Source organism: Micropterus dolomieu, linkage group LG07 (genome assembly GCF_021292245.1).
Source record: "Micropterus dolomieu isolate WLL.071019.BEF.003 ecotype Adirondacks linkage group LG07, ASM2129224v1, whole genome shotgun sequence".
Lineage (NCBI taxonomy): Eukaryota > Metazoa > Chordata > Actinopteri > Centrarchiformes > Centrarchidae > Micropterus > Micropterus dolomieu.
In genome coordinates, this window is record NC_060156.1 from 7293299 (window position 1) to 7313983 (window position 20685).

General features: G+C 38.7%; 1 protein-coding gene across 2 annotated transcripts in view; it reads right to left on the reverse strand.

The window, feature by feature from the left end:
- thsd7ba (thrombospondin, type I, domain containing 7Ba) overlaps positions 1–20685 on the reverse strand; it is a 156908-nt gene that overhangs the window by 46726 nt on the left and 89497 nt on the right. For both annotated transcript variants that reach the window (XM_046054354.1, XM_046054353.1), the window contains exons 10-14: positions 20537–20636; positions 14681–14796; positions 12940–13072; positions 11516–11619; positions 2920–3111 (exon numbers count right to left, since the gene is read on the reverse strand). In XM_046054354.1, the coding sequence (XP_045910310.1) occupies positions 2920–3111; positions 11516–11619; positions 12940–13072; positions 14681–14796; positions 20537–20636 (645 nt within the window). The remainder of the gene's footprint in view (positions 1–2919; positions 3112–11515; positions 11620–12939; positions 13073–14680; positions 14797–20536; positions 20637–20685) is intronic.

The window sequence follows — 20685 nt, forward strand, 5'->3', positions numbered from 1 at the left end:
AGTCGTCCAGGTGGTGAATGGCGAACTTCATGCGGGCCTGTACATGTTTCTTCTTGAGCAGGGGGACCTTGCGTGCGCTGCAGGATTTCAATCCATGACGGCGTAGTGTGTTACCAACCGTTTCTTTTGTAACTGTGGTCCCAGCTGCCTTCAGTTGATTCATCAGTTCCTCCCTTGTGGTTTTGGGATGATTCCTCACCGTTCGAGGCGAGATCTTGTGTGGAGGCCCAGACCGAGGGAGGTTGGCGGTGGTGTGGTGCTTCTTCCATTTCCTGATAACTGCACCGACAGTTGATCTTTTCTCTCCAAGTTGCTTTCCGATTCTCTTGTAGCCCATCCCAGCCTTGTGCAGATCAACAATCTTGTCCCTGATGTCCGTAGAAAGCTCTTTGGTCTTGCCCATGGTGGTGATGTTGGATGCTGGTTGTTTGGGTGTTGACAGGTGTCTTTTATACAGGTAACGAGGTGAGGCAGGTGTATTTGATGTAGATAATTGGTTGGGATTGGGGCTGTGTCTTAAAGAAAGACTAACTGGCTTGTAGGAGCCAGAATACTTGCTGTTTGGTAGGGGGTCATATACTTGTTTTTCCTCATCAGATGGTTATCAATTTTTATAAATTCATATGATGATTTTCTGGAATTTTCTTTGGGATTCTGTCTTTCACTGTTAGAATGTACATATGATTAAAATTGTAGATTGTTGCATTCTTTGTAAGTGGGCAAACCTGCAAAATCAGCAAGGGGTCAAATACTTTTTTCCCCCACTGTATCAGTAAAGACAGCGATCCCTGGCGGAGAAGACAGCACATCCAGTGTACGCGTCACTTACTATAATAGATCCACAAGTTTTGATTTAACCACTTCATCGCAGGGCTAACACCAATCCATTCTCTTAACTGCCTATACTGCGCAGGAGGGAGAAGGGGCACAAATGTATTTTTTACGAGAATGAATCTTTTTTTTTGAGTCTATGCTATGGTCACTCTCTAACATAAAGTGTTTGCGTGGGTTTGAATGAAATGAATAAAGAAAATAAATAGACACCTATGGGACATCATCAGTTCATCTAATCTGCATGCCTTTAGACTGTGGGAGGGAATTGGAACACTTTTTGGACAAAACCTGCATGGGATGAACCTGCAAATCCCTCGCAGAAAGGCTGCACTCGCCCTGTGGATCCAGAACATTCTTGCTGACAAGTGACAGTGGTAACAACCCATGCTATCCTAATATGTCTAGAATGTCACACAAACAGCATGCTCTTATTCAAACCAGTGGGTCAATTTACAGACTTCAGTTCAAGTGACTCATACAGTATTTTGAGCAGCAGTGGGAAAACACAGTCAAACACACAGACAACATCCAAACTCTACGCAAAGCTTGCCAACTGCATGGGTGTCTGGGTGAGACATTTAAAGTCAGAGGTGTAACATCAAATCTGTATAGTACCAATCCAATTATATGCGTGTGTGTGAAAGAGAAGGGGCAGGTTTTGGTATCAGAAGCTGACAAAAAAGTACACAGTGGTGAGGCGTGGCTGCTCATTTTATATCTTTCTCCTTTCAAGCCCTTAGTTTGTTTTGTTTGTAAACACACTGTTATGAATAATAACAGGTATGATGCAAGGGAGGATGTTAAATTATGACAACACAAAAATTATACATACAAAACTCTGGGAACGCCTGTCATAATGTGCTTCATGCCAACTACAGAATTATATTCCTTGTGTTGTGTACTTTGCATGAACACCACCATGTCAATTTCCAACCTTATTTCCATTTATCAATAATAGAGCTGTTGTGTTTCGCGGTAGTTAGCCATTGTTCTCTGTATGAACGTAGATGTAGCAGCCTTTACTTCTGCCAATCCACTGACATGCTGACTTCAGTTGATTTGATTTCTTCTCTCTCCACCTCTAGGAAATCCACGAGACATGCACTACAACTGAAGAGCATTTTGCTAAACTGCCTTTTGGCCTTTCTGTTTAGACACGCAGAATATACTGTAATATGGCTCAAAGAGGCTTTTCAACATCGCCGTATTATCTAAGCAGAAGCCTTGGCAAGCTGCCAACTTCCTTAACCACATACAAGAGCTTAAGACCCACAGTGGGTTCGTTTTCCATCAATTTACCTGACAGAAAAATTTAAGCAAGTGTTAAAGTTGGCATAAAAGAGTTGAAATATTGACCTATTATGACCATTACAACCCTCTGAACATGAGTACACACTATTCCCAAATAAAACCCACCACTGAGCTAAGGCTGATTCCATGTGTTGGATTCTAAGAGCATTATAGAAGGAGACAGGGTATGTTTACTACAACCCCTCCGGCATCGGATCAAATATTCATGAAGACAAATAGTATACAGCCTGGTCTGCAACCAGAGCATGTAATTCAGATTTTGCCATCTGCACTGAAATAACGGATTGCAAGCTGTAAGAGACCTAATTTAGACCTGACATAACACTACAGGGACAGTAGAAAGTAACACAGACAGTAACACAGAACCAGAACAGGAAAAGAAGTTGGACTGGATTGCAGCATGTATGTCAAAGTGCAGAGGCTTCTCAGGGCATGAGGAATACGCTGAAACGACAACAAACAACCCAGAAAATCAAGGAATGTATTTGGGTTACTTTCGAAATGAGTGTAGGAGATGACTCCTTTATGTCTCCATTTGGCTGTGTTGAGCAGTGGCACAGGCTGTTGGAAATGTAGAGCAAGATAAACAGTTACCAATGTGTCGCGTTAAGCATATTTTACTCGTAGTAAAAAGTACTGTGTTAACAGGGACTGAGATTTTCCGTTCAACATGAAAAGCCTTGACCTACGGATCCAATTATTCCACAAGTTTAGATGAAACTACTGCCCTGGGTGATATTTGCGTCTCTCAATCTGTTTTAAAAAAGTGTTTACCTGTGAGTGAGCGCTTGCGACTGCGGGAGCTTCCACATCCAGAGCATTCCGAGAACTTGGACCATGCAGTTAGAGTGCAGTCATCCTTGCAAGCCACCCGGCACTCTCTGATCTGAAGGGGCAAGGGGCCAGCCCATCGCAGGCACTCTGTCATATTGGCCGACTCACCGCTCCCCTCAACACAACTGACTCCTGCAAACACAGGGGGAGGCAAGAATGTCACTCCAATTATACAGACAATGCACACATAACAGATAACATCTCACCAAGGTAGCGTTCAGTCATTGGTATTGTTTTAAATCTCCCAACAGTTATTTGTATAGTCATCTGTGCTAGAATAAGCCTGAATTAAGCATTAGGTCAGATTTATATTCACAGTTTGTCTGAACAGGGTCAGGGAGGGAAATCTGGATCTATTAATTCATTTTTAAAAAATGTTTGGTTGAATAGTCTCAGAAAAGAAAAGGTAGCTGCAGAACAAGTAAGTCATAGCCATAAAGAATATCCCTGTGCAGCTTTCATGTTAGGATCTAGTGAAATGCTAATTCAACCTTCAAGCACACCACCTTTATCAGACTTCCTCAGATAACTATGATTTATTGAACAAAAACAAGGCATTCATAATAACAGATTAACGTGAAAGCTAAATAATTTTGACAGAATGATATATACAAAATGTATGTAGAGGATAGAGGAATAAAGACATCACAACCTAGTACTGAAAGAATTATTATTTAGCACACACAGCCAGATCAGATGGGTAATTTCTGTTACTAAACACCTTATGTAGCACTCAATTAACTGGGAGCAGACTTTCAGTCCAATGTGGCGTTTTTTTCAATCCTTTGATATCTCTTACATCAAAATGAAAACTGTCAAAGTCACAAGGTTACTCTGTCAGGAAAGACAGAGCTAGCAGAGCAGAGCAGCTTTAGTTAAGGGGGGGGGAAGTACAGTTTTTAATACAAATTATTAAAAATAGGAGGCAGGGTCAATCAGAACCAGTACATAATAAAGCAAAGGTTTGCCAAAAAATACAAAATGTTCTTGTTCTTGTTTTACTGAGACTCCTATCTTACAAAAACAATTGAACATGTAATCCCCCAAGAAGGACAAAGATGCTAGGGCTAATCTCTGGCAAGATACTCCATTGCTTTATGTTTTTTTTTCAAAATCACAGTGATTAAATATCCGTTCAGAGATGGAAATTTTGATCTTTTGTGTCCCCGACTTGCAGGTTGAACCTTATGATACATTCATTGGACCAAGCAGGTCAATTTATTAAACGACACAGAAATACAAAAATAAGACCAGCATCTGAGACATCAAATAGGAGGTTATGCCTGACCAACAGTTGGATAAATTATTACAGTACAAAACAGACAGCGTATTGCTCAATATACTGGTATAATAGTCACCACCTGCTATACAACAAGATAAAGCTAAAAAGTGCATCTATAAGCAAATATTTATATGTTCACATAAATATCTTAAGAAAATACATATCATAAAGCAAAGACATTGTGTCACAGGAACCCTCATCAGTATGCAAATATATGCAGCAAGGCACCACTAAATCTAATCATCTATTCAACAGAGGGAGCATATGGTGTTAGAAGGAATTTTACAGTAGTTAGTATTCTTAAGATATGGTTCTCACAAGAACACACACAACATGCCACATTTCTCAAATTTCACGCATCATACTTACAAAAAAGAAAAGAAAAATTAACACAGACTGCTTCATTTCTGCAGGATGTGAATAGTGACAGTAATGTAGTGGCACACTTAAATACTCCCAGATAAAGACAAATGAATTACAACAATCAGCAGAGCCACAAGGTGGGAAGGGAATTATTGCCCTAATTTCCAACAATGATATTTCCGTCTTATGCATGGACGCATAATCATTCGGTGAGTGGAAGTGTGAGTGTAGCTGTGGCTCAGGCTAAGCGGGCAGCAACATGAATGAGGCAATAGCGAAGGACCCAACCTGAGTAAGTTCAATAAATTAAATAAAAAAAGAAAACAAAGGACAAGAGTATGTGTGTGGACACTTGTGTGTGAGTCTGCTGCCTCAGGAGAGAGAGGGAGGTGGAGAAAGGGACTCTGTAGCTTTCTGATGTGCCACTGATTGAACAGGAGCAGTTGATTGGACTGTGGCTTCCTCAAATAAGAAATAAAAGCAGACAGACACACAACACAGGTTGTTAGAATCCATTGCTTCCTCATGGACACCCTGGGATTTAAGTAAAGCAAGGACATTTCTCCTCCCTCTTCGCCTCACCATCTTTGAGGATTCACTGATATATAAACATGCCTTTAATGCATTTTATTGATTTCTATTTGACTTTTAAATTTTGCCCTCTGACACTGTTTGGTTTCTACATGCTGAGAATGTGTGGGATGGTCATTTACATACAAGACACTGCAAGGGATATGATATTAGGGATATTGCTATTATTAAAGTAGCTTTATGTAACATTCACGATCATAGCAGCTTATTTATCTTTTTACTGTATGTATTTGGGTTAAAGAGTGATGGCATTATGATGAAACTTCAAAGATGAATCTTATTTTCCTTTTCACAAACCTGTTTGAAAAACAACTAATCAATAATAGCTGCAACAGTATTAGTCCAATTAGCTCCACTGTGAGAATAATTATATGTCCCTGTTGATATTAAGTCCTGTTCATTTACCTAGAATAGTCTCTCTTACCCAACCTACTCCACCAGTGACAACCCCATTCTGTCATCCCCAGTGTCTTTTTTTAGCAGAGGCCAGCGCTCCAAGTACTGACATTCTGACTTTGAACCATTTTTAACATAATTATTTCAGCTGCTGGTTGCCCAAGCCCATTTGTGTGGCCTTTCACATCATCGCCTCTCACAAATATTAACAATCCTTGTCACAGTATCGAAGCCACTGACAGGAATCATCTATAATTATACATTTACTTGGAAAGGTGAATATTTTTCAGGGGCAGTTAAAAGGACAAGCTTTGAAGAGGCTCGTCACACTCCATATTTTTTTGTGGTAATGTTGTAGACCTTTATGTAAATGGACATCTTAAAAAAAAAGTTTACAGTTTATTTTATAGTTTTTATTAATCCCACCCACAACATGCTTTCTAACATTGCTTTTAGGTGTGGCATCCACATATAAACCTTTTATCTATGTGATGCCTTGTGAAGAGTGATGGGGATTGGATTCATCATGGCCATTAAGTTACATTTTTCCTGCAGCAAAACATCATCACCATGACTCATTTGCTATTGAATAATTTCTCAAAACAGTTCCAGTTCTACTCAGGGAGGGAAAATAGCACATCCAGCTGGTCATGAGCCACAAGTTGGCTGAAATGAAACACATTGTGTTGTAGTCACTAAGAAATTCATTAGCTCATTGCTCACTAGAAGTTACAACTTCATACGTGCTTTCCCGAGTTGCCTGTTCTATTTAGTGAAAGATTTCGTTTTAGCAAGGTTAGAATTCATCTTCTCAGATCTCATCATATGTAGTTAACGCCTCTTATCCGTGACCCCTGTCATGTCAAGTCAGCGTATGAACCACAACCCTCACCTCATTTTGCACTTGGTCAGACATTAGCATTCATTAACCATGCAGCCTTGCATCTGACATGGGGCCACATGCACACTGAGATGGGAGGAAGCATTTACTCAGGCCAAGGGCATATTGGCTTTGTAAACCACAAACCCATTCGCATGCTTGTGTCTGAAACTTGGCCCTGATTCTAACCATACAGTACATGACTGAACCTATGTATCTCACTGGTCCTGTCTGGGCAGAAAATCCATTGCTGCTATTTGAACTATTGCGTAACTGTGATTTGAATGTTTCATCATCTCTGGCCATCTACCAGTTTCCCAGGTATAACTTCTAAAACCAACACTCTGTGATTCTCAACCTGGCAGCCTGATGCTTACCTCAAGGTAAAACAGGTTTCTAAAGTGGTTGATTGCCTGGCGTTGCCTTTCAGTTAGTGTTAGTTCAGCCAGAATGCTACTGATGATACCAAAAACAAAAACTACTATAGGAATACTTGTAATTAAGAGTTAAACAAAGTTGAGTACAGTACATACAATGCAGAGTTTATGGCTAGCTGCATTTACATCTACAACCTCATGTAGATGCAAACCACAGTTTCCAAAGCAAATGTGTTGAAATGCTCTCATTCAGAGATTTTTGGATGCAGCATGAATACAAACAAAGTCAACATGCGAATAGGGAACGGATGCAGAAGTGCATGAAGCGGCATAGACAGAGGCAAAGGGGAAGTGAAAATGTTATCCCGAGTTGTATGGTTCCATGAATGTACAGAGGCAGGAGCGGAAAAGAGAGTGTCTCGAGGAAATCTGTTTCTGGTAACTTCTGAAATCAGCCTGCCTGAGCTGTGGTACACAGAGCCAATGTCTTAGCAGTCAGACAGGAAACACTTTCATTGGCTGCTTCTAGCCAGAAGACAGACAGACGTAATTACACTCCAAAAACAGCAGTGCTGCTAGGTAGGACTGTCTTTATCATGTGTTACCATGCAGCACTTTATGCTGAGAGTCAACAGAGAGAACATATGGCTGATAGGATAAGGATAATGAGGATACTTAGCTCTTTATATTCGTAATATTTGTGAGAATGTGTTGGTTAATGTGTAGTGATTCATTCAATATTATATTAGTCATATAATAACTAATCTTATAGTCATTTACAAATTCTCGTTTAGTGACTTCATTGTACATCAACATATACAAGTTCTACCTACAAAACTGGACGTACATGAAAGAAGTTTGCAATAAGGCCTTTCTGCCAGAAAAGCTTTCTGCAATATGGTAATAGAATGCCCGTACAACAATTAAAATGCAAATTGAATTGGACTTTTGCAATTTCAGTTTTTACTCAAATTACACACACACATATATATGTGGAAAATTATAATGCTATTGAGGAATTACATGATCATTTTAATATAATGTTGTATAATTTAATATAAATCCCTTATAGGCTTCCACAGTAAATGCCCTAGTGATTTTGTAGTGATACAAGCTATTTAACATTTATTTGTATACGGCTTTAAAAATATTAAATATAACATATGCATCTTTACCACAAGATACTACTGCAGAGGAGAAGGTGAAAGCTGAACTATATTTTGGAGTGAAACAGGATGAACGTCTGACATGATAATGCTGCACAACATGCTTGTTAATATTGAGTTTCCCAATAAAGAGAAATATTTGAAGTTAACAACACATCATACACCCATCCTATATTATGTGAATACAGCAGCTACAGTGAATACATATGGAAAATATGTATGGAAAATAACACACTGTTAAGAAAAAAAATACACTGAACAAAATTATAATCTAAGATCTAAGACTTTCTCTATGTACACAAAAGGCCTATTACTCTCAAATATTATTCACAAATCTGTCAAAATCTGTGTTAGTGAGCACTTCTCCTTTGCCGAGATAATCCATCCACCTCACAGGTGTGGCATATCAAGATGCTGATCACCAGACAGCATGGGTATTTCACAGGTGTGCCTTAGGCTGGCCACAATAAAAGGCCACTCAAAAATGTATAGTTTCACTGTATTGGTGGGGTCCGTAGGGGTCTGGAAACCAGTAAATATCTGGTGTGACCACCATTTGCCTCACACGTCTCCTTCACATAGAGTTGATCAGGTTGTTGATTGTGACGTGTGGAATGTTGGTTGACTCCTCTTCAATGTGAGAAGTTGTCAGGTCGAGACCCTGAGGAGTACAACGAGCATGCAGATGAGCTTCCCTGAGATGGTTCCTGACAGTTTGTGCAGAAATTCTTTGATTATGCAAACCAATTGTTTCAGCAGCTGTCTGGGTGGCTGGTCTCAGGTGATCTTGGAGGTGAAGATGCTGGATGTTGAGGTCCTGGGCTGGTGTGGTTACACATGGTCTGCGGTTGTGAGGCCGGCTGGATGTACTGCCAAATTCTCTGAAACGCCTTTGGAGATGGCTTATGGTAGAGACTGGTGGACATTCTTGCAGCCAGCATGCCAATTGCACGCTCCCTCAGATATATATTTATATACTATATACATACATACATACATACATACACACACACACACACACACACACACACACACATATATATATATATATATATATATATATATATACACACACACATATATATATATATATATATATATATATATATATATATATATATGTATTTATTTATTTCTTAATTATGAGCGTAACTGAAATGTGTGTTATGGAAATCCAAATTTCAAAAAGCAAAAAAGAAAAGCAGAAAAAAGTGTTCCATAAGGGAAAAAAGAAAATGAATAAAGCATAACATGAGTGTTGAAATCATCATTAGTAATTACATGAACACAACAAAAAGAAATAAAGCTACATCTTTATTATATCATCAGTAGTGATCTAAATTAGATTGTATTATACTTTGTGTTGTGCGTGGGTGATGATGATAGCATAAAGGGAGCTCTGGCATGGCACAGTAGCATCTTTAAAGGTCCTTGCTATAACTTACTACTATTAAATCTATGATATGCCCCTATTCCGTGCCCCAATATGGCCCTATTCCCAATTATTATGTCCTAATTATGCCCCAGTTTGACATTTATATGTCTGTTTCTTTGAATTCGTTCAGCTATTCACTGAGTAAAAGTAAACCCTGGAAACATTCTTTGTTGCTTAAAATCTATATTTAAATTCTGTATTTCTACCGCATGCAAATTCCAAAGTCATACTTCAGTTTTTGAAATGTCACAGGTATTTAGCTCAGTCATTTTCCAATCATATTCAAATTGGAAGCTCTAAAGGTCAATGAGGCTTGCTCTTAACCTGGGAACACTACATATACTTTTCTCACCAAAAAGTCATAGACATTCACTTGAGAAATGCCAGTCATAATTATACTGCCAAGTAAAAAAAAAAAAAAAAAGGAGCAATGGTGAGAGCAGAACTACTAGAAAGTTCTCAAGACAGCACAAAAAGCCACTTGAATCACATCAGTAAATTAGATAGAACAGCCCGTTTCTGGGATTTATTGGGGCATTTTCTCTCCTCTAAACGGGTCTGAAATGATCCAATTAACACTCTGGCTTTTCAACGATTTGAGCCAGTGGCAGTTGTTTTCATAGCTCTACTCAGAGAAACACAGTTCTTCACAAAGGACCGTACACACAAACCTGCAGAGTCCAAAAAGCATGTTCATACACGCAGAGCACAATCAATTGGGGGTGGTAATCGCACACAATACAATACTTATAATATGCTGCCAACAATAATGATTATATCATGATACAGGTAATTCTGCAATATGGGACGCACTGCAGACAATCATCAAAGCACAAGTGGTAAAAGTGGAAAATATCCTCCTAATTAAGCAGAAATAATGCCATGCCCAGCAGTTTCACTCACAGTTTAACAGAGATAAAACACACAAAGTAACAAAATAATAATAATAAGAAAATTAAACCTCAAAATAGTAAATAATGTCAAACATGGCAAATACTGGCCAGTATACCAATAACATGTTCAAGTACATTATTCATTACAGGCGCTGATTTATCAAAGTATCAAAAGAACCATTTGTGATATAAGTACCAGCGTATCATATATGGCAGTTGTATAATACTGTATGTATTAACTGTTCAAAGCATTGAGTAATGGCACAGCAATTACTGTACAGCCCACGCTTTTATCCCCATATTATATAGTATGTGATGAATGTAATTCTTCTGCTTTTATTTGATAGAGATAGTGAAATGAGACAGGAAGGGCAGGGGAGAGGGAGGGGATGACGTAGTGGGCTGGCTTCGAACCCAGGCCGCTGTGGTAGGCCTTTGTATTTTGCTAGAAAAACACATGGCACTGAAAAAGTTTACAGTGGGTACATTCATTTGTGCAAATGAAGACATTTGCACAAATGAGAAACGAAGGTTCACTTAAAACAAACAAACAAAGTCACAAGAGACAAAGTTTAATTCTGTGGATAAGAATGATTTCGAAGTTTTGTGTTACATTATTGGATATGGATACTGTTCAGACTATGAAATGCAAACTCTCTCAGTGTCAAACTTTATGACCTCAAGGGCTCAAACCATTAAGCACATATTTATAATTGCATCAAAAACTCTATTGGTAGGGCACTGTTGTGTGAGCCAGACAGGTTCCTAAACAGTTTTTTAAAAACTTTATAGTGTGTGTGTCTGCCCACACTGTATGTGTATGCATGTAACAAGGCTGATTGTTCTTTTAACCTGCTGCTAAATTGTGCTTGTGGCCATCTGACTAGCTGCATTCATCAATGAGAAACCAGTGTTGTGATGAGATCATAAAGAAAAACAGACAAAGGTTCATCTCGTTACAGTCTCTGGACAAATTGCCTCTGTGTCTTATGTTTCCATCACTTGCTTGTTAAAGGACCAGTTCTGAAAGGACTATTAGGTCTCATTAAATAAGGATAGTAAATAGATGGAAGAGCAGAGCTTAAAATGGTGATATATCAGCAGCTGACATGTTTAGAGAAATAATAGGTCAGGAAAGAAAGGAAACACTTGCCTCTTGTTTCTAAACCATTTCCACAGGCTTCTCCTGGTCCAGATAGTCCACGTTGAATCGAATCTGGAACCAGAATACAGCTGTGCCACTTGTGTGTCTTCCACCTACATAGAAACACAAAGACAGAAAGACTTTGAGATGGCCTAGTGTTACTGCAGCTTCATTTACAGGCAGAAGTTTCCCTGTGTTTGGTTTTTAAATGGTGATCTGGACCACATGCAGCCAACATGCAACCTCTATGTGTGTCATAATTCCTGCTACAGTGAAAAGAAAAATCTTACGTAATTAAATTTGTGTAAACCAAGTTTCTAACTTAATTGGTATTTGGAGAGAACACTGCTGGACAAAGTGACTGCACAAAGTGATACATTTGAGACATATTACTCTGCTTGAAAGATTAGATTGTATATAAAATCACAAATTAATTGAACACAGTAAACACACATACATACGTTAGTATATACTTTCTAATGGTATTTACATTAATAAGTGTACATGTAATATACAGCATTACATGTGCAATGTGGGTGAATGGTTATCTTTACTTTAAAAATCAGGTAGAAACTGAGAAAATTCGCAGTCCATACCTCTATATCATTTATAGTGTATAACTTTTTTGTACTGGCCATGTGAATTGTTTGAATAAATCTCGGAGAAAAAACTTTGAGGAGATTTGTATTTTTAAGCTTTAAATGATTAATTGATTATTGACACTCAATATCAACAATCTGTGAAGGATATGGCAACTGCAGCATATCCACATTTGCACACAGGAAGCACCATGCAACTGAATCCCCAGTATTAAAAACCATGTTAGTACTGTATTAGATAGGCCTACTACAAATCAGTTTTCATTTAAAGGTGTCAAGTGCTGTATCGAACACCAAATATGACACGTAGTTTCTATACCAAAGTAATACTTTAGACTTCAACATCATCATAATACTATACTGAAATGTTTTGTCTGAAGTATTGTATACAGCCAAAACTGCCATGTACTTTGTCCAATAAACAACACTAGTGAGAATGTTGTTAGCCTGCCATGTAAGAATTTTGTTTAGATTTAGCTTTTTTTATTAACCAATATTCTACATGCATATTTATTCTTACTTTAGCAGCTTCGACAGGCTGCTGTGGCTACATTTTCAGTCATCTAATTTAGCTTTTTTTTAAAATAACTTTTGCCTCATTGAGACAAAACTGCAGCCATATTTATTCATTTCACTGTAAGCAACACGAAAGCCTGTGTTAAGCGCCATGGTATCCGACAGTAACGCCATTATAAAAGGTAATGTCACAAGTATTTAACAACATTAATGGACCTTGCACTTTCTTCTCACCTCTGAGGTATTATACAGCAGATAAATGAAGATCATTTATCCTCGAATAAGAAAGGAATGGTTGGTTGTAAATGGTGTTTTTACCTATACACTGGACATACAGGAAGTGATTCACACTCTCTCTCCTCATACAGTGTGTCAGGACACTCTTGACCTCCATTAGCAGACCTCTGAATGATAGTCCTGTATCGAGACTGTGTGGCGGCAGTAGTATTATCTGTTGAACATGAAACACAATCTTGACAAAAAGGCTGAGTTCAGTGGCATATTAGTTGCACAGTTGAATTTAAATGAATGCAGGAAGAAAATGATACTGAGACAAATGGCTGACATATAATGTCTGGGACACCAAATAAATGGCGACACAAAATCACCATTGCAGTCTAATATCTTGAAGAGATGGCTAAAAACCAAGTGGTCTCAAAGTTGATCTGATCCTGATTAGCTTGCCCTTGTGGCTGTGATGTCCTCCACTTCACTGCAGCCTGTTTTTCGGACACACCACACTATAATGGCTTCATTTGGCTCAGGCTCCAAGGCTCATTACACAACACTAATTACTGAACTGCAGTTAAGAAAATGATTACATCATCAGCTGACCCAACGGATTACAGCATATTTACAGAGGCGAGATGCCAGCTCAATTCTTTTAAAAACAATTACATTCTTTTTGATTTCCAAAATACTTAAACTACACATATTTAAATGCATTAAAAATCCATTTTCTTCTTATGTGTTAGCTTAATGTAACGGACAGCTAACACTGTCATTAAATGTAATCAGTGGAAACACTAGAAACATCAAGGGAGAACATATTTGTATGGATACTCTTTTAAACATGTCTCTGGTGGCATAAACTATAACATATCCCTGTGTCTCATACCATACGATGCTTTTGGCATCTATGTCTTGATAGTGTTACTATATACATATTTTTAAGTATATATTGTGCAGAGGTGCACCTAACTGTTAAATTTATTGATCAGTCAATTGATCTATAAAATATTAAAAAATAAAGAATTTCCAAAAATCAAGCATAGCGTTAGTTCAGGAAGGCAACACAGTCAAGCTCAGCTCACAATCCCAGATAGCAACCCACATCAAGTCAGGCTACATCAGCTGACAGCTCAGCTGATTTCCCTCTAAGCACTCATTGGTAAAGCCATACAAGGTGCCTTATTTAAGCTGCCCTAGCCTGCCTACCCGTGCTGCTTTCTCTGCGAGCGGCTCGTTACCCACCGCCACCTCAGCTCCTCCTGTCTATTCCTGACCAATCAATGTATTCTGTGTTAATGATGCTGCTCTGTTCTGTACCCTGGGGGGTCTTTGCTGCTGCTCTTTCTGCCCCTGCCAATCCATGTATGCACATGTATACCATATATATATCCACGTAGGCATGTGGAGAGGCAAGGGGGTCCCAGAACAGAGCCACACTGCCAAAAATAACTACTGCATCAATAAAGTATTTCATAAAGCATTTGATGAAGTTGTCCTTACTAAAATGCAAGTTGACATATTAAAATAGCTTTTGTTGTCTGACAAACAGTCTAGAACCTATAGATATAAAATTTACTATAATAGAAGCCAAAGACAACATTTGCGAAACTGGGACCAGTAAATTTAAATTTCTGTTTAAAAAATTACCTACACGATTAAACAGTAATGGAAATTGTCATAACAACAATTTCTTAGGACAAAAACATATTTCTACATATTTAATGTGTGTTAGGTTTTGATTAAGTCTGCCATTACCATCATGCCATTTTCAAAAGATTGTGGAGCTATTAGACAGGCAGCTGAGTTCATAGAAATTCATTATAGCTACCTGGCATACAGGTTGATGGGCAGGCCGTCCATTCACTGAAGGGTGTCACAATGCAGTCTTTCTTGCAGGGAAGCAAACAGGGCCGGACAGTTTCTGGACGAGCAGAATCTGAACACCTAAACATACAAACAAAAAGTGGTCTTAAATTATCTTCATCCCCCAGGCGATGAATGATTTACATCTGGAGTCTTGCTGGTACCAGGACAGTGCAGTGAAACAACTGCCCTGTCCTTGACATCACACATCTCCCCACAGAAAACATGATTGATTACATGTCCCCCTGCCTGCACGCTCAGGCAAAAGATGGACAAATATAAACATTTACAGTTTTCTCACACATTCAGTTGCTTCCCAGGGTATAAATAATAGCTCTATGAAAACAAAAATACTGAAGTGGCTATATTTTATAGTTGATAATACATTGACAGTTTTAAAACCCAATTATCTTAAAGCTGCAATAGTAAAAATGTTTTATATTAAGAATGTAATGTGAAAGGGGTGGCTCATGGTGATGAACCCACAGAGAATTATTACCCAGCTCCGCAGTTCCTCTCAGCTGAGCCTTTTAGTCCGTTTTGGATTTCCATCCAAGCATTTAGCTGAGCCAGATATTTTTCTTCAGGAGTTGTTGGAGACCAGCACAGAGGTCTCTACAAGCTGACTACAAGTTTATCCACCTTGTCAAATTGCAATCAAATGTACTGTTTCAAGATGAAACCATTTAAATGTATCATCTTGTTTTCAAGGGGTCCAAAAACAAACACACCAATGCATTAAAAAAGAAGGTGATATAAAGAAAAATAAAAAAAACCCTGCACAGCCTATTACATATGACATTGAGAGTAAGAAGATGGGTTTTGGAAGCATTTTGATAAATAATGTTGGCATAGTCCAGTATCTGAAAAATAAGTTATGAATTAAGTCTCTCTCTGACATTAAATATAAAGCTATATCTGGTACAATGCAGAGCACCAACACCTAACTTAAGGTTCTTTATAATGTGCTATAATGTGTAGTTTAAAAGTCAAAGTCAACCCCATCAATCCAAATATTTAATTTTATCAACTTTCTGGAAGGATGTATCACCATCACACGCTGCAATCAGAGAGTTGAGTTTGGAGCCAAGGCTCTATGTCGAACCAAGAACCATTGCATAATATTTTGTAGCTTGTTAGCTGACAAGTTTGCAGAATGATTGCAAAGTCTCTTTAATTTTTAATGGAGGAGATTGGAGTGATTTACACCATTGCGTAACAACACATTGCTTTATTTTATCATCACCGATCTAAACACAGAGCCCGCCTCCTCTCATTTTTGCCGGAGTCTTGCGTACTGACAGCGATCATGGTGCGCCCACCTTTCGCTTAATTCGGGATGTAGATGGTGCAGGTCTGTGTAAAGATGTGGGCATAACAGTCTCTGATTTCCTGTTGCTTGGTAGTCCCATTTCAACCAGACAGGACATTAACCAGGAGCATCCTTAAGTCCAAGCTGGGCCAGCGTTGCTCTTATCCCTGGGGCGATCACAGCAACCATCGTGGTGATTAATTACGCAACATTGCCTATTGAGCAGTACTACTACATCAGCATAGGTAATGCCTGGTTCAAAGTAAAATTCAATAAGCTGATCCATACTGGGGCGTTGCGGTGCGAGCAGCTGAGCGGAAATAGACACAGCTATGTCTCGGAAAAAGAAAAGTATTGCGAGGGAATACAAAAGTACTGCGAGAGAACGCAAAACTATTGCAAAGGATCGCAAAAGTAATCCCCAAAAATATTCTTCACCTGACCCTTTGGTTTTAAATGTCTTTGGTAATGGAACAAATAATTGAAACAGGTCTATAATTATTGTGATCAAGCGTGTCACCACCTCTATAGAGAGGAGTACACATTTCCATATATTGTAGCTGGTAACACAGATAATGACTGTTTAAAAACTGGCCAATGTGGGTATGGTTTCAATCCCATCAAGAACACTGCTTTCTCAGAAATCAACACTAGCATTGCAGACCTCAGTAGGAATTATTTGGTAAGGAAAAAATTACTTTAACAAGGCACAATAAGAATTACAAGTTTCTGATTCAGTGCACATGCAATAAACTGGATAAAACCTACAACTCTTAACAGACTAACACCAGATTTATCTGAGTTATCCACAATTGTTTAGGGTTAGACATGCTGATATGAATTGTTTATGCATTTCTACTGTGAAGCACTTTGTGGTTTTTATCTGTGAAAGGTGCTATACAAATAAACTTTACTTGCTTACTTACTTACTTTCACAAACAACATTTTCCCTTGTCTGACCAAATTCTGCCCATTCTTTATCCCTTTGCCTAAAAACAGATAGGAGTTCAGAGACTTTTGAACGTTTCCAGGGGGCATGTTTATCGACCACTTTAGTGAATTCAGGGTAGAAATATCAGGTATGAATTTAAATCTATCATAATTAACGTGTCTGCTGGATGCGTACATACAGTTTTTAATTAATTTGCTAGCGTATAACATAATCATATCAACTTCATGAAGTGATAATATGTCTCTGTTGGTTTTTAAGCTTATTCCACTTCCATTATTTAATATATTGTATAATAAAAGTATATAAATACTTAAGAGTACTTGTCTTTGTGGAATGATACAGAACAACATAATAATACATGGAATGGATTACACCTACAAAATTTGTTAACAGGACTGAGTAGCTGAAAATAGGGGAAACTAATTTAGGATCATTTCAAACAACCAGGTGAGTGCATTTATCTCCCCATATACATGTACAGAGCCGCCACAGTAGTCTGTTGTTGCCACCGAGGAGACAGAGTGTTCTGGGAGGAAAAATCAATCAAAGTCCACAGCATGGCTCCTAATTAAACCTGAGAAAAGTGAGGATATGCAAACTGTTTACCAATGAATCACTCCTGCCACGCCAAGGACACCATTACCAGGTTTTAAAGAGCACTCCACTGACTTACCAATTTCTTTGTCTTAAAATAAAAATAACCACATAATTCCTCTCTGTTTAGGCTGCTACATATCTTACATAACATATCTGTAACAAACCCTTTGGCTGTGTTGTATTTTGTGTGTCATGCAACCTTGAAGTGGTGCGGATTAATGCAGCGATGTAATTTCAAATAAGTCATAAGCTTTGATGTCTTCATCAACAAGCAGACCCCCCCCCCCTCCCCAACACACTAACACACACACAGAGACATCCCAATTTCTTTTCAGAATGACTGACTTCCTTGCCTGAAAAACAGATCCAGGTCTCACTAGAGACGCAGCGTGGTGCCACATACCGACTGCAGAAAGTCAGCACGCACAGGAGTGAGATCAAAGTATGCCAAAGCATAAGGAGGAAAGATACATACAATCCATCCATCCCCAGCTTTATACCTTCTCTCCTTTCTCCCTCTTTGCAGTGATGCGTGCCAGAGGGCATGGCAATGCAATGGAGCAGCTGGGGGAATATTGTGTGGCACGCCCAGAATGAGGGAATCAGGCTTACAGTCAAAGCCATGGAGTTCAACTGTGACTTGGTTGGGAACACTAAATGTCTTTCATACATTGTTGACTATCTCTTTAAAACTGCAATATAATACCCATTTCAAAAATTAGTGTTTGAGTATTTATTTGAGTGTGTTGTTACAGCCCTGCACCGACTTTGTATACTCTGAACATAGTTAATAACTATGTTAATAATTAATTTAGAATAATTAAAAGCTAAATATTAAATAATATTGTCAATATTTTGGGGGCCTTTTAAGTCTAAAGAGAGTTGGTTTTATAATGTTCAATTATCAATACAGTATGTTATTATGAAAAACACATGTATACATTGTCATAGGTTAAACTCTTGCTACAACTGCGTTAGTTTGTTAATGAACATTTTATCTTCATTATATGAGAAAGAGGATAAGTAATGAAACAAAAAATCAATCAAATGTTTTTTCCGAGGGGTCTGCACTGATACCCACTAACCTTGCATTGAGCCACTGCTCACTGCGGAGATTATTGCTAAGCATGAAACACTTAAATGTTTACTGACTGAAGTGGCTCTTCTCACGTAGCATAACATCCAATATGTTCAGGGAGCATCTGCTCCTCAGATGGGAATGGTTTAGAAATACTAAGGACATTTCTGTATTTCAAACACATTTTAAAATAAACAGGGGTTAAAGAAACGGAAATGGCCGAGTCTGAACTCCGATATAGCCATATTCTGTCCTACCACAGCGCATCTGTCTTCTGGTAATTCATCTTATCAAGTAAGGGTTGCGATGTTATGCCAAATATATGCGGTTCTATATGGACACAGTCAAATACTGATCATGTCTTACATACTGCACATGCAGTGGAACACACAGCAGAAAGGCCCAGTAACTGACAGTCAAAATCAACTATGATAATTAGCAACATGCAGGGCTGTGTTAGGTGCTGCTCTATTAAATGAACACTGTGCAGCTATACATGAATAGCAAAGAAGTGATTGAATTCACAGCATGCTGCACAGGCAAGATCTGTTGGTGGAGCAGAAATGACAGCTTTCATTAATGCCTCTGTGGTGGGAGATAGGACAATCATAAGAAAAAAGCCTCCATAATCCACTTTACAGCCCTGTCAATAATATATTGAGCTAAAGAAGGGCAAACTTTGTGAATTATTTATAAATCTATCTTCCTGGTGTGGGCTATAACATCATTACAGTGACAGCACAAAAGCCCTTAGCAGTGTTTGATATTGTATTGCTGAAAGAGGAGTAGATAATGCTGGAGCATAAGCAGAATGAATCTCAGGTTCACAAAAAAAGAAATCCTAAACACAGGCAGAAAGCACAAAATAAGAGCTCAATGTACAAAACTCTGGGGATATAATTTCAATGCATCAAGTCCTCTGGGTCATTTGTCAGTAAGTAAAAGCATGCACTATATATCTTCAAGTAAGACGCTTTCGGAATCTTAACACTTAAATGATTTTTCTGTAAGAGAAACATGATCACCTCTCAACTCCTCCCCAAGATTTTACAAAGCTCTTTTACTTCTCACCAATCATTTACCATTCGTTTCTCTCGGGACCCATTTCCTGGTATCTAAAACTAAGTAAAGCAGTAGTGTCAGATAGGGATAGAGGAACAAAAAAAATATTTTACAAAGTGCCATTCTTATACTGGCATAAAGACTAAAGAACACAAATTTTGTTTGAGAAATATAATTCTTCTCATGAACTATGTTCAGAATAGGCTGATTGTTGGTGAGCTGAAAATGTCATATTACTTGAGTGAAAACATTTTAAAAGCATTTGAAAAACACCTGCCCAATGTTTACCAGGTTGGTCACAAAGCTTGATATGACAAAAGCCAACACAGAAGAGTCAAGTGTTACAGTAATGCAACCAACATGTAAGCACATCTGGCTTAACACCATCCAAAGGTAAACAGGAGAAAGGAAAGAGGCAACTCAATGATTCCCCACCCAACAGACTCTGTGAGCTCTCACAATGCTGCCCTAGAAAACATCCATCCATACATCGTCAACCACTTATCCTGCGCGCGGGGGGCTGGAGCTAATCCCAGCTGACATCGGGGCAAAAGGCAGGGTACACCCTGGACAGGTCGCCAGTTCATCACAGGGCCACACATAGACAAGCAACCACTAAGGACAATTTAGAGTCACCAATTAACCTATTCCAGGGTTTGAACCCACAACCTTCTTGCTGTGAGGCAACTGCTAACCACTGCACCACCATACCACCACATAGAAAACATCTCAATTTTAACATAGAAAAGCAAGAGTCTTGCATTGCCACTATTTACAGTAGAACTGAGATGCCTAAGAGGTGCTTTGTGAGAGAGCGTACCTTTTACTTGTGACAGGTCCAGTGTTCATCTTCATGCAGCTGACTTTGCGGATCTGAACACCCACAGCACAGGTAGGGGTCCCATTCCAGGAGCTAGTACCATTGAGATCCATGGAGGCTTCCTCAATACAGGGACCCCATGCTGAGGC